Source organism: Vigna unguiculata, chromosome 4, assembly GCF_037176805.1.
Source record: "Vigna unguiculata cultivar grain cowpea cultivar isolate G323 ecotype 2 chromosome 4, ASM3717680v1, whole genome shotgun sequence".
In the NCBI taxonomy this organism is placed as follows: domain Eukaryota; kingdom Viridiplantae; phylum Streptophyta; class Magnoliopsida; order Fabales; family Fabaceae; genus Vigna; species Vigna unguiculata.
The window spans coordinates 18990291-19005189 of NC_140795.1; the positions used below are offsets into that span (position 1 = coordinate 18990291).

Sequence of the window (14899 nt, forward strand, 5' to 3'; positions counted from 1 at the left end):
TTTTTGTTCAGAAACGAAGAAAGAAAACAGTCTTCCTCATGAGTTACAGAAGGGTCTGACGATCGAATATCTAACTCCAAAGCTTCTAGACTCAACATATGTGGCTTTCTCAACTACTAAGGCTGAATACATTGTTGTTGGCAATTGTTGTGCTCAGATCCTATGGATGAAACAACAATTAGAGGATTATAATATTTATCAAAATCACATACCTCTAAAGTGTGATAATACAAGTGCCATAAACTTAACCAAAAATCCCATAATGGACTATAGAACAAAGCACATAGAAATTAGACATCATTTTTTAAGGGATCACATAAGTAAAGGAAATTGTGTTATAGAATATGTAAACACCAAGCATCAATTAGTTGAAATTTTTACAAAACCTTTAGCTGAAGATGGATTTTATGAACTTAGGAGAGATTTGGAAATACTAGAAATATCTTGAAAGTGCAACAACTTAAAGTTTTCCAAATTTTGGTAAAGAATCGCTCAATAATCGATTATCATTAAGGATAATCGATTATCCATTCTCTGAATAAAGTTCAAATTCTTAAGGATAATCGATTATCAGAGAGAATAATCGATTATCAAGACCCCTATCCAAATTACTAAAATCTGTTCTGTAATGACTGATTATAACTTACAATAATCAATTATCTGCTCATCCAATTCTTTTTAGGATTCAAACCTTGAAATAATAATCGATTATCACCAAGGATAATCAATTATCGCGCAACGTTGGGCAAAAAAATTTCAAAAACTAGTCGTTGTAACGGCTAGATTTGCCTCGATTTCTTCAATATATTCGTTGGCAAACATCTTCCTATAAATTCTTGCCGCCAATTTCAACTATTCACCCAGAAAAATCGACATCTCTCAATTTGCCCCCTTTTGAACCCTAAAGTTTCGCACAGCTCTCTCTCTCACTCTCAAATTTCTGTGTTATTCACAATGGCAAAATCATCCCGCAGAAAAATTCCCACTCGTCGACGTACTACTCCACGTTCAACTCAGCCTTCTCCACGAACTTCTTCCATTGAAGGTTGGATTTTCGATGAAGAAAGGAGAGATGAATTTATCCAAATCTGGAAACCTAAGGCCATCATCTCTCCCAACTACATTAGTACTCGCAGGTTCACAACTGCAGGTTTTGAATTTCCCTCTCTTTTCAATTTCCAAGGCATCAAGCATTTTGTAGAAATACAGGGATCATACTATCTTGATCTTATGAGAGTATTCTACTACAATCTCAAAATCAGAGATGAAGTTGTTTACACAAAGGTCAAAGGTGTTAGCATCATCATTGATAATTATATTTGGGAAAATGTGGCAAAATTTCCCATAAATGATGATGTTGAGTCTATCCTAAATGGTATTAATGGCTTTAATCAAATTTTGACTTACTAATCCTTCTTATGCAACCTTGCACAGGATGTTGGAAGACAATTATCAGCAATGGGTCTCAAAATGGATGAAAGACTCATCCCCTATTTAATTGTCTGGATTATGTGTCCTAGAGGAACAAATCATGCCATATGCTTAGAGGCTGATTGATCAAGGTCGTACCCAACCAAATAAAACATGTAAATGTAGTACTCAATAGTTCAACCAAGGTCGTCTCTCGGTGACCAAACCTTTCATTGAAAGATATTTTCAGATGCAATTCAACACAAAGGGGGGGTGGCAGATTCCAGAATTATGATAATAAATTAAATAGTTTTGTAAATGTTAATAAAGCAGATTAAAAACAGTATTGACTTCCTTGAATTTGAATGCAATTTCACTCATAATGGGTCACGTAATTAGGGTTCTAGTCATACCCAATCCACTCGTTCAAACCTACTAAGCGAGGATTGAAAGCGTGTTTCAATACGCAATTAAGAAATACAAACGTCTATTCATCTATGGCAGCCAACCTAATTCATTAAGCATGAACGAAATCAACCATGAACACATTACCCAATCTGTAATTAAGAGGCAAAACACAAATACAAAATAGAACCTCAAAGCTTAATTGTATGTCCTTCAAGTAGTCAATACACTAAGTCAGAAAGCGGTGGAATTTGAATTACAAAGCAAAGGTAAAGAAAAATACATCACCAATATGAAGAAAACAGACTGAAATAGTGTGCAAAATGCTCAAAAACACTCCAAAACGTGTGGAAAATGCGTGAAAACGAAAACCCCCAAATGGGTGTTCTCTCAAAAAAGTAAAAATTGAGAATGAGGGAGAAAAAGAGAGGGATTGTCACTCTAAGGAAACCCTCCAAAAATGTGGTCACATTACCATAGGAACTTATAATTACAAATCGCCAATCTACCACTCAGAATTACAACAATGCCACTATAGGTTCAAAATGGTGGACAAGTGACGTGGACAAGCTGATTGGCATGGTGCTCACATGGCAATGATATGGAAACTCTCTCTTCATCTTAAGATTATTGTCCAAGCTCAAAAATTTGCTCCACAAAATACCTAAAAATAATTGGTAACAAAAAATAGACCAATTAATGTCAAATTACTCAAAATTCGAAATAATGGCCCATTGAAGCCCAATTGAGGAAAATGCTCTAGCAAGAGACAATTAAGCACTAAACAAGCATCAAGATGGGTACAAAAAGGGGAATGGGATAAGGGAAAATAATGACTCATCATTGATCTTCTTATAATGTATGGGATTTTAAATCGTGTGCCCATCAAATGGTCAAGCTTAATCCTTGATACTATGCTAAAAGCCAAAAGGTATCCACAATATCCTCTACCATATTCTCTCCTAATCTTATGGATTTACGAATACAAAGGAGTCGACACAATTGGGGAGCTTTGTAAAAGTACAATTCGTGCACATGAAATTGCTGACAACTCTCTCAAGTAGTTAAAACTTATTCCTCTTGGTGATGTATATGTCCATAGAGATGATAAGCCAAATTATGAAGCTGAAAATGAAGAACTCCTCCTTCTGATCTTATAGCCTCTACTTCACAAAATGTTGGATCTTCTAGTGGCGCTGGATCATTTTTTCTTAGAAGACAACATATTGAGCATGAATAAAAGGCTAAAAGAATTATTTCTTCTTTCTAACTCGCGTCACGAAGAAGTTTTTGGAGTAATTAGGGGGATAGATACTAGAATTTCAAATCTAGAAAATAGGTTTGATGAGGAATTCACTCATGGAAAATAAGATGATGACATGAGTGCAAAATTTTTGGGGGAGGATTTCTATTTCTTATTTTATGATTTACCACTATTTGTACTTTCCCTTTTAAATATAATTATGAATGATTAAGCACATCTTTTTCTTCTTGTGGTATGATGATTATCTGATATAATGGGAGTTTTAGCCTTTTCTCTAATGATAAAAAAAGGGGAGAAAAGTTTAAAGAAAACATTAACTTATTTTAACCATTCTCTTTGTAAGACTCTCAACTATAGGAATCATCATAAAAAGGGGGAGATTGTAAAATAAGTTAATTGCTTTTGTAAAGTATTTTTAATTAACTTAGAATCAGCAACATAAACTTCATCTCTTTGGGTTCCCTCATTTTTGGAAAATCCGTAGTGATAATCGATTATGTTCAAATTTTGTTTTCATAAAACCTACTGGAATAATCAAATATCATAAGTGATAATCGATTATCCTTTGTAGTTAGAACATGTTTGTTCAGTTTTTAACCTAATTTTTTGAAATCACTATTTAAAGAACTGCAATTCTACTTCGAAATTACCTTTTTGAGAGCCAAAGTCTTAGTGTTGTGTTTGCAAAGAAGTTCTCTAGGTGTTCTTAATAGTGCTTTCAAAAGCCTAGTGTGAGTAGAGCGATAACTTTTCCTAAAAGGGTTTCAAAGAGATTAAGTGTTGTTGTTGTTGCTAGGAAAGCTAGGTCAAGGTCTCTGTGTGATTCAAAGAAAGTTACTTTCATCTCTTGTGTCTTCAAGATAGGTGTTTTCTTTTCCCTATTATCTTGATTATTTGATTGTAATCTGTTATTATTAGTGATTGAGTTAATCTCTCTGTATAAAGTGATTAACAACTGGACGTAGGATCTTTTGAGCTGAACCAGTATAAATACTTGTGTCCAATTCAGCCTCTCTTGGTTTTTGTCCAAACACTAACCATTCTGCTGCACATTTTCTATAGGGTGCAAAGAGTAGGGTTGCCTAGCGCTTGTAGTAAACAATAGAGACGTGTGTTGTGAATTTGGAGGGTGCAAAAAGAAAAATAGTAAACCCAAAAATTTGAAAACAAAGCAAGAGTAATGGAACTAACATGTAGTGGTGCACGAAAAAAGGAAGGGGAATGCATGACAAAGATACAGAAAGGAGAGTGTGAGAAAGGAGAAAAGTATGAAAGAAAAATTCTTCAAAACTAGAGTTTCTTTCCTTCGAAGCCAGCGTGGTAAATTTTATCAAAATTAAAAAAATGAAAACATGTGATACATAAAGCCACCTCAGCTTTATCAAACTTTGTTTGTCAATTAATCAATTCTGTATAAAAAACTAATGAGAACCAAGGAAGTTGTACCAACACACGTAATATATTAAGTCGAGGAAAACTATTCATGGACCACCCCATGCATCAAGAAAAAGAAATGCAACCTCCAAAAATAAACCACCACAGAAACGCATGCACTACACCCTTAAACAAATGAGTTTTAGGAACGTAAAGAAAAGTCAAAACCATAAAATGAAGAACCCTTCTATCCTTTGATAGCATCCACTTGTCTTTACTCAAAGCCCCTCACCTGATCCATGAACGTAAGAAAACTCCGAACTAACCACTTCCAAAAGAAAACAATCCTAGAACCAATCGTGAAAAGTACTACACTATCCATCCACTACACACGCTATAATTCACACGAATTGGAACCCAAATGGTAGCACCCATACCACATATCCAACCCAAAACCCACAACATAAAAAGTCCCGCAACCACCTGCACCAACATGGAACAACCACGATTTCCTCGCACTCATTGTGAAACTACCACGAACCAGGCTCCAAGTTTAGAGAAATGATACAAGGGTTGCGCCTATTTGCTTGCGCTGAAAACTTCAAAAAACCCAACTATAGCACCAGGAAAAGAAGAGAAGACCTTCTATGTGTTAAAGGGAGACTAACCCCAAAAAGAAACGCATGGCTGCACCGTAAAAAAGAAAGAACCCTGAAACTATCCACTTCTAATGCAGGCCATGGGTTCCTCAGATTAAAGAAGCATGTGGTGTGTAACGTCCCATTTAATTAATAAGCGTAATTTAAAGAAATGTCACGCACAAATAGTATAGCAGTGCAGTCCTGGGGTATTAAACACAACCCCTACAAGATCCTAGGCACACCACGATGCCAAAGCAAACTAGTTACAACATCCAACTGAAAACCCCAAAGGGAATTAAAACAGTAAACTAATACATGGGCCATAGCCCAGAAAGAAAACCCATCAAGATACAGATCTAGTCCAAGCGAACTATGCAGCAGAACCTCCATCACCCTGATTATTTCGGGGAGTTCTCACCTCTGCTCACATCAACAAGTTGATGATCATTGCAAAAGAAAAGACCACACCACAGAACATACAACACCAAATAGTAGGGTAAGCTAGAGTAGAAATCAATTATCATGCAGTCACATACTATCATCCAATTCAAGCAGTATTTATAAATCACCCCACATGTTATGACTTTCTCAAGCAATACACTAGACCCTGACTCGACTCATCTGGATACATATAGTCTGGTCGGATTCAGCGGATGCTTGCACTTGTGGTTGATACCTCTGCTCACCCCCGAGCTATGTGTTTCAAGTGTTACGATGAATCAATCCCTCACGCACAAGGTTAGCCCTTAAAGAGTTTTAGGCCTCCGGCTACTCTCACCACAAGAGTCCGTCCGCTCTAAGTGACACTAACTGACTCCTTAGAGTGTCAGGATGCAACCTTACCTTGAATACTTACCAGACGATATAGATGGGGCACCACCATGGACACCCACTAACAGGGGCCATGGAATTACATCCCGACCACTAAAGCACGACCCTTAGATCCCACCTAGAGATCTCAAGGATATATGCACTGACCATCAACCAATCATGTTCGTTCAATCAAGAAAGACCTATCATGCATATATATATATATATATACACACACACACACGACATCAATCTATATAACCAATCCTTTTTACGTTCCAGATCAATTCATACCAATTCATCATACTCCATCCATGAATATACCATTCCAACTCATCTCGTTACCATGCCACTTTAATACCAACCTCCTCATTAAGATCACATGCTAAGTTCATGTCAAACACATTATTCACAATTCATGAATCACATCACTCATGCATATTTATTTGTCTCATGCATTTAACACAATACTCAAATTAAAGCAAGGATTAACCATTCAAGATTCAAGGAAACAATCACACATCACACTGCCTCGCCCAGCTCCTCACTTAGGCTGAAGGGTCTCGCTCAAGCGAGAGGCTCTCGGTCAGGCGAGCCCCCTTCGCCTAGGTGAGGGCTCGAAAAGGGGAACAGTAGCCTCACGCGGGATCTCGCTTAGGCGAGACCCCTCTCGGTTGGGCGAGATGCTCACTCGCTCAAGAGCAACGTGGGTCGCCTGAGCGACCACTCGCGTGAAGTAGCTTGGGTGAGCCTTTATTGATCTCGCCTAGGCGAGACTTGCTCATTTAGGCGAGAAAACACGTGCTCACCACTATCCTCTCGTGCACAAACACTCAACAGGTCACAAATGGCTCAATACTGCCATACACAGGTTCGCATCAACACACCAAGCATATTAAAATGATGAAATAGTAGCACAATCAGCACAACACAAAAGAAAGGGCGAACCCTAGCCTCCAGTACCTGGAAAACAAGCTAGCGGAACACTCCGACACGCACATAGTGAGCACGACTGTCCTAAGGATGGCCAAAGAGCTAGAATAAACGGTAAAACAGAAAAAAGGAACGAGTTACTACCAAACCCTAATGGTAAAAATGGAAATAGGCCCAGAAAAGGGGAATCATGAGCTGAGGAATGACTTAGGTGGAGCGGAAACCTGACTTGAGCTAGCTTGAAGAAGGTTGACAGCTAACCCTAACAGAGAGCTGCGACTGCTCAAAGGAGGCAAGGAGGAACATGTTTTCTGAAAATTGAATGAAAGAATGGAATTAGGGCAGATTAGGGTCTGAATCCCCATTGGGCCAACCCTTAGGCCCATTATATTAGGGCAACCCTTTTAATTTAGGGCAGAAAAGGAAAACGGAATTTAGTGGGCCTTACATTCTCCCCAACAAGAAAATTTTCAACCTCGAAAATGAAAACTTACCAGGTAAAAAGATGCGGGTGTGATTTCCTCACATCCTCCTCTAACTCCCAAGTAGAGTCACCAGTCCTCCGATCCCAGATAACTTTGACAAGATTGACCAGTTTTCCTCTACGTTCCTTAACTCGACTCTCCTCCAAGGCAATCGGTGGCACTTCCACAGTAAGATCCTCTCTGATCTGTATATCCTCAGATTCCAACACATGAGCCAGATCAAACACATACCTCCTCAGTTGACACATGGAACATCAGATGAAGGTTTGCCAATTGAGGAGGCAAAGCTATCTCATATGTCACTGGTCCAATCCTCCTAGAGATCTGATAAGGACCAAGAAACTTGGGCGAAAGCTTTCTTGAGCAGAGAGCCCTTCCCACGCTAGTGGTTCGGGTCACTCTCAAGAACACATGATCCCCAGTTGCAAACTCTAAAGGTCTCCTTCTACGGTCAACGTAAGCCTTCTGTCTACTCTGAGAAGCTTGTATTTTGCTCCTCACCATTCTCACCTTCTCGATGGTTTGTTCTAATAACTCTGGTCCAACAAGCACTGCCTCCCCATCTTGATACCAACAGAGAGGGGTCCTACACTTTCTGCCATAAAGAGCCTCATATGGCGTCATGCCAATGCTCACATGAAAATTGTTGTTGTAGGTAAACTCAATCAACGGTAACACTTCATCCCAAGCTCCCAAGTGATCCAGTATACATGTCTGTAATAAGTCCTCAAGTGACTGGATCGTCCTCATGGTCAACTTGGTTCCAAAAGCATCTTGTAAGGTTTGCCAAAATCGTGATGTAAACCGAGGATCCCTGTCTGATACAATGCTCGAATGTACTCCATGCAGTCTTACAATTTCCTTGATGTACAGTTGGGCCAACTTTGCCATGGACATCCTCAAGTTCATCACCAAGAAGTGAGCACTCTTAGTCAATCGGTCCACTATAACCCATATTGTATCATGCCCCCTAAAAGTCCGTGGCAAATGGGTCACAAAATCCATGGAGATACTGTCCCATTTCCACACTGGTATCTCCAAGGGTTGTAGATTCGCACCGGGTCTTTGATGCTCCACCTTCGTCTTCTGACATGTCAAACAAGCGGATACAAATTGTGCAACATCCTTCTTCATTCCCTGCCACCAGAAGGATTCCTTGAGATCCTGGTACATCTTAGTCATGCCAGGATGCAAGCTAAGACGACTCTTATGCCCTTCCTCAAGGATTAACCTTTTTACCTCAGCATCATCAGGTATACACACTCTGCTCTGTAACCGCAGTATGCCATCATTACCCAAAGCAAAATCCTTTGCCTCATCTATCCCAAGTTGTTCTCGTACTCGGTTCAAGCTGACATCCAATAGTTGCCTCTCCCTAATTGAATCCAAGAAATCATTAGATATAGTTAAGGTACTACACCTAATGGACTCGGACCCAACTTCACCTGCAACTTCATATCTCTAAACTGCTCTAGTAGTTCCACCTCCTTAATCATAAGGTGTGCAGCATGTACAGTCTTCCTACTCAATGCATCAGCCACTACATTCACCTTCCCCGAATGATATAGCAGTTCAAAATCATAGTCCTTCAGGAATTCCATCCACCTCCTCTGCCTCATGTTCAGCTCCTTCTGATCAAACAAATACTTAAGGCTTTTGTGGTCGCTGAACACCCGAAACTCTGCACCATAAAGGTAGTGCCTCCAGATCTTCAAGGCAAATACTATGGCCGCCAACTCCAAGTCATGAGTGGGGTAGTTTCTCTCACGCACCTTGAGTTGTCTCGAGGCATATGCCATAGCCTTCTTCTCGTGCATCAACACACAACCAAGTCCGAGATGGGAGGCGTCACAATAGACCTCGAAAGGCTTCCTAACATCCAGGATCACTAGTATCGGAGCGCTGGTCAATCTTCTCTTCAGCTCTTGGAAACTTTCCTCACACTTATCTGTCCAAGTGAAAGGTTGGTCCTTCCGTGTGAGTTGCGTCAGGGGCGCCACTATCTTGGAGAATCCCTCAATGAATCTCCTATAGTAGCTTGCTAAACCCACGAAGCTCCTGATCTCTATTGCTGACTTGGGACTTTCCCACTTAACCACTGCCTTGACCTTTGCCGGATCCACTACAATGTCGTGCGCAAATATTACATGGCCCAAAAACTGAAGTTCATCCATCCAAAACTCGCATTTGGACAACTTGACATACAATTGCTTCTCCCTTAGGACACTAAGCACCAACCTCAGATGTTCAGCATGCTCCTCCTGAGTATTAGAATATATGAGAATGTCGTTTATGAAGACCACGATGAACTTATTTAAGATCAGTCTGAAAATCCAGTTCATGTAGTCCATGAACGCAGCCGGAGCATTGGTCACACCAAAAGGCATAACCACGTACTCATAGTGGCCATATCTGGATCTAAAGGCCGTCTTCTGCACATCATCGGCCTTCACCAATATCTGATAATATCCTGACTGTAGATCTATCTTCGAGAACACTGATGACCCATGCAGCTGATCCATCAAGTCATCAATTCTCGAGAGAGGGTACTTATTCTTGATTATCATCTTCTTCAACTGCCTGTAGTCCACACACAGACGTGAACTCCCGTCCTTCTTCTTCACCAACAACATTGGTGCTCCCCAAGGCAAAGTACTGGGTCAGATGAACTGCTTCTTCATCAGCTCCTCAATCAGTTTTTTGAGTTCCACCTACTCCGCTGGAGCCATACGGTATGGAGACATCGATACTAGGTCGGTTCTTGGTACTAGATCGATAAAGAACTCTACCTCTCTATTGGGAGGCCACCTGGTAGACAGATTTTGTCGCCTAAACTGTTCCAAACAAACTGAATTAATCACCCTTTACTAATGCAGTATAAGGATCAACTCAGGTCAGTCCAAGGATGGAGTCAATGCAATGAGTTCATTGATTGTGTTGAAAGATAGATTTTTGAGGATTTTCAGAAGTAAGAACAGAAAGTAGTAATAACTAAAATAATTAAAATGCAATTAACACTACATACAGACTGTGAAACTAGAAAACAAAAATGCAACTAAACCAGGACTGTGAAATGAGCTCTGTAACAGTCAAACTAAGGTGCAATGGAAATTGAAAATAAAATAAAAAAAACCAAGAGAAAAAAAAAACAAGTACTATGCAGTCAATTTAATGAAATCACAAATGCAACATCAAAACAGAATTTAACTAAAAAGAGAAATGTGTAACAGAGAACAAAATAGGTACTACTTTCAGTAAAACTGGGAAAATAAAAAGGCAAGATTGGAATGTAAAGTGCAGCACAGATTAAGTGAAATGCATGATCAAACTAAACTGTAAAAGTAGATATCAAAAGAAAAGCATCAACAAAATAGCAAGTTCTCCAATCCAGTGCTCAAAAAGATGAAAAAGGCAGTAAATAGCATGGTAAAATAGTGCAGAACCAGTGGTCGAAATAGTAGTTCAGAAAATCATAGATTAACACTGGATTGGAGTTCATTGTGCAAAGTCAACCATTGATCTCAGCACTACTAGATAAAACACATACAAACCTAGAATGTAGCACTAAAAATGAGGTGAAGATCAAGAAAATCAGAGGCAATGGAACAGTGAGAAATAAGTATAATACGAGGGACTATGGCTACCCGAGAGTAAGATTACTTCGTTCCTAAACTGGAAATTGCAATAGAAAGCTAGAAGAAATTGATGAACATTCATTCTCATAGCATAAGAAAAACTTCAGAGAAAAAAATTGAAAAGCTACCCGAGTGTATTAACCATTACACTCTTCCACTGAAAAGAAAATTGCACAAAAGCTTCGAGAAAAACTGAGTTACATGCGTTGCTATTTTCTTTTTCTTAATTCTGAAAAACGAGAAAACTGTGTAAAGATGAGGTCTCTCTGTGTCCCTTCTTTTTTCCATTTCAGCCCCCTCCCCTCTGCACCAAATTGCCTCTCCAATTTCCTCCCAACATTCTGTCCCCCAAAAGCTGCCAAAAGCTGATCCTGCTTTTTCAGTATGTGTGCTGCCAGTCCAAACAGAATTTTTCTTCTGTTTTGTCTGCTGATGTGGCAATGATGGCCAACCCTAGATCAGCTCCCTTTTTTGGGCTATTCCATGTGCAGAGAAGAGGCCCATTAGGTGAAGAAAGGGTCTGCTCAAGGCTTTGCTAAATGCACCAAGTTTTCAACGAAAACATGAGGTGGTTTTTGCCTTTGTAACTGCTGCCATCTTCCAGAGGAAACTGCATCTCGCACAAAATTCCAAAAATTGCGTTCTACCACTTCAATTAAAGCTCTTTGAGTGTAGAATCCAACGCAACAAGAACCAACTCATTTGGACACCTGTAGAGAGAGTTATGATCAGAACAAGAAGCAAAGGTCAGTGCTGAAAAATTAGCGTTTTTCCGCCAGCGCCTAGCGAAAGAAGGATAGCGCCAGGCGGGAACGTGACAGTGGAAAATGATCCTTTAAGAAGCGCCGGGCGGTAATAAATACCGCCAGGCGATACTGCAGCTTTTGAAGACAACTTTAAAATATCACATTTTTAAGCTATGATGAAAGATAAAGGAAACTAAAAATGGCAAATGAGTGCAATAAGCTTCAATATGAAGGTATAGAAATTGAGTTATCACCACCCCGATACCTCGTCCGGGAACACATCCACAAACTCGTGCACCACCGGTATAACTAACATTTCTTCCTTCTCTACCTCCATATGAGCGAAGACTATGAAGCATTGTGCGCCACTCTGAATCTCCTTCACCACTCCCTAAGGAGATACAAACTCAGGCTCCTCTGAGTTAGGAAACAACAATCTTTTCTCTCGACAATCTATAAGAATTCGATTGGCAGAGAGCCAATCCATCCCTAAGATTACCTCCAACTCCTGTAGAGGTAAGCAGATTAGATTCACCTTGTACCTGCGTCCCTCTACCTCCACCGAACACCTAGCACATAAGGACGACGTCTTGACAAAACCCGACGCCGAAGTAGACATCGCAAGCTCACACTGCAGCTCGCACACCAGCAGACCCAAACGTTCCATACAAGCATTTGACACAAAGGAGTGTGTCGCTCCATTATCATATAACACACAACAACTAGCACCAGCGATCACACAATAACCAATAACCAAGTTACCTGAGCTTGCCGCCTTCGTCCCTGTCATGTCGAACACCCTGCCCGTCGCCTGAGGCTTGTTGCCTTTGTCCCTCTGCTGATGCTGGTGGGGTGTCTGAACTGGAGGCTGTGTCACTGCCCTAGCAATGGTGGGACAGTCCTTCCCAAAGTGGCCTTCCTTGCCACAGTTGTTGCACCGGCAGTAACACTCCATACACGGGCAAGCGTTCCTCAGGTGAGGGCATCCACATATATAACACTGTACTCAGCCCTACTAGGGAGGGAAACTCCTAGAGCCCTAAGACTGAAGGTGGGGTCTATCATATTGCCTCCTCCGCTCCTCATGTCTGGGTTTGGACCCAGATGGTCCACCAATCCTCTGTGGTTCCTGTGGCTGCTGAGGGCGCTGACCTTCTACTTCATGTTTCATCTTCTCCATCGCTCTGGTCTTCTCTACCAAAGCGGCAAAGTCCTTAATGGATAAGGGAGCCACCATCAAACGAATATCACCGCGGACACCATTCTCAAACTTGCGGCATCTCCATTCCTTGTCGAGCTGTAGAGTGTAGAAGCGTTTGAGGTGTTTGAACTTCTCAGCATACTTAGTCACCGATTTCCCTTCCTGAGTTAACTAGAGGAATTCCACCTCTTTGGCATACCTCACGCTGCTGTTGGGAAAATACTCTGAGAGGAACTTCCCCCTGAAAGCCTCCCATGTGACGACTCCTCCCTCTCCTCCATGATGGACTTCATGCAAATCCACCAATGCTTCGCCTCACCGGTTAGCATGTATACAACAAATGATAATCGGTTCTCTACCGGGCACATCTTCGCATCGAAGATCCTCTCTATATCCTTCAGCCACTGGTCTACTGCATCTGGGCTGACTCTACCGTGAAATTTCACCGGATGATGCTTCAGAAAATCTTCTAGGCTCCACTCCCTAACTATCGGTTGTGGCTCGGGACCAAAAACAGGTGCAACTGTCCTGTTCTCTTCCAGCTGCCGGAGGGCTTCCATTTGTTACCAATGAGCATCCTCAGTAGCGACCCTAGCAGCCCCCATCTGCTGCATCACTAGCTGTTGTTGCTCGAGCGACGCTATCTGTTGCTGTGTCATAGTAGCTACCATCGCCTCTATTGCCCTAAGATATCGGGTATGTCACCATTAGAGGATTGTGGAGTCTTACGAGAATGTGCCATTGTTCATTGGCACACAGAAAATCACTTCGTTAGGCTTGATAAGACAAGAAATTTAACTGGAACACTCAGAAAGACATAGAGAAAGCTAAGCAGACATCCAAGTCCACAGACCTAAGGAATGACCGCTCCGATACCATAAATGTAACGTCCCATTTAATTAATAAGCGTAATTTAAAGAAACTCACGCACAAATAGTATAACAGCGCAGTTCTGGGCTATTAAACACAACCCCTACAAGATACTAGGAACACCACGATGCCAAAGCAAACTAGTTACAACATCCAACCGACAACCCCATCAAGATACAGATCTAGTCCAAGCGGACTATGCAGCGGAACCTTCATCACCCTGATTATTTCGGGGAGTTCTCACCTCTACTCACATCAACAAGTTGATGATCATTGTAAAAGAAAATACCACACCACAGAACATACAACACCAATAGTAGGGTAAGCTAGTGTAGAAATCAATTATCATGCAATCACATACTATCACCCAATTCAAGCAGTATTTATAAATCACCCCACATGTTATGACTTTATCAAGCAATACACTAGACCCTGACTCGACTCATCTGGATATATATAATCTGGTCGGATTCAGCGGATGCTTGCACTTGTGGTTGATACCTCTGCTCACCCCCGAGCTGTGTTACAAGTGTTACGATGAATCAATACCTCACGCATAAGGTTAGCCCTTAATGAGTTTTAGGCCTCCTGTTACTCTCACCACAAGAGTCAGTCCCTTTATAACCAATCCCTTTCAGGTTCCAGATCAATCCATACCAATTCATCATACTCCATCCATGAATATACCATTCCAACTCATCTCGTTACCATTCCACTTTAATACCAACCTCTTCATTAAGATCACATGCTAAGTTCATGTCAAACCCATTATTCACAATTCATGAATCACATCACTCATGCATATTTATTTGTCTCATGCATTTAACAAAATAGTCAAATCCAAGCAAGCATTAACAATTCAAGATTCAAGGAAACAATCACACATCACACTACCTCACTCGGCTCCTCGCTCAGGCTGAAGGGTCTCGCTCAGGCGCGAGGCTCTGGCTCAGGCAAGAGGCTCTAGCTTAGGCGAGCCTCCTTCGCCTAGGAGAGGGCTCGAAAAGGGGAACAGTAGCCTCACACGGGATCTCGATTAGGCGGGACCCCTCTCGCTTGGGCGAGATGCTCGCTCGCTCAACAGCAACGTGAGTCACCTGAGCGACCACTCGCGTGAAGCAGCTT

At 41.1% G+C, this 14899-nt stretch overlaps 1 protein-coding gene across 1 annotated transcript; it reads right to left on the bottom strand.

Moving 5' to 3' along the window:
* Positions 1-6737: 6737 nt before the first annotated feature.
* Positions 6738-12658, bottom strand: LOC146886901 (uncharacterized). The gene is made up of 12 exons (XM_085671926.1): positions 12203-12658; positions 11969-12094; positions 11196-11328; positions 9713-9819; positions 9399-9583; positions 8562-8697; positions 8336-8459; positions 7734-8266; positions 7554-7646; positions 7332-7507; positions 6868-6939; positions 6738-6762 (listed from the first exon to the last, which is right to left on the bottom strand). The coding sequence occupies exons 1-12, from the start codon at positions 12656-12658 to the stop codon at positions 6738-6740; spliced, it is 2166 nt and encodes a 721-aa protein (XP_085528052.1).
* Positions 12659-14899: the final 2241 nt, after the last annotated feature.

Excerpts from the sequence above, each read along its gene's own strand:
- LOC146886901 (XM_085671926.1), bottom strand. The coding sequence starts at position 12,658 with ATGGAGTGTTACTGCCGGTGCAACAACTGTGGCAAGGAAGGCCACTTT. Across the intron at positions 9,820-11,195 it reads CATCTTTACACAGTTTTCTC|TGTTCTCGAAGATAGATCTA; the intron begins GTTTTTCAGAAT and ends ATGGGTCATCAG. Across the intron at positions 9,584-9,712 it reads ATGGCCACTATGAGTACGTG|GAGGAGCATGCTGAACATCT; the intron begins GTTATGCCTTTT and ends TCTAATACTCAG.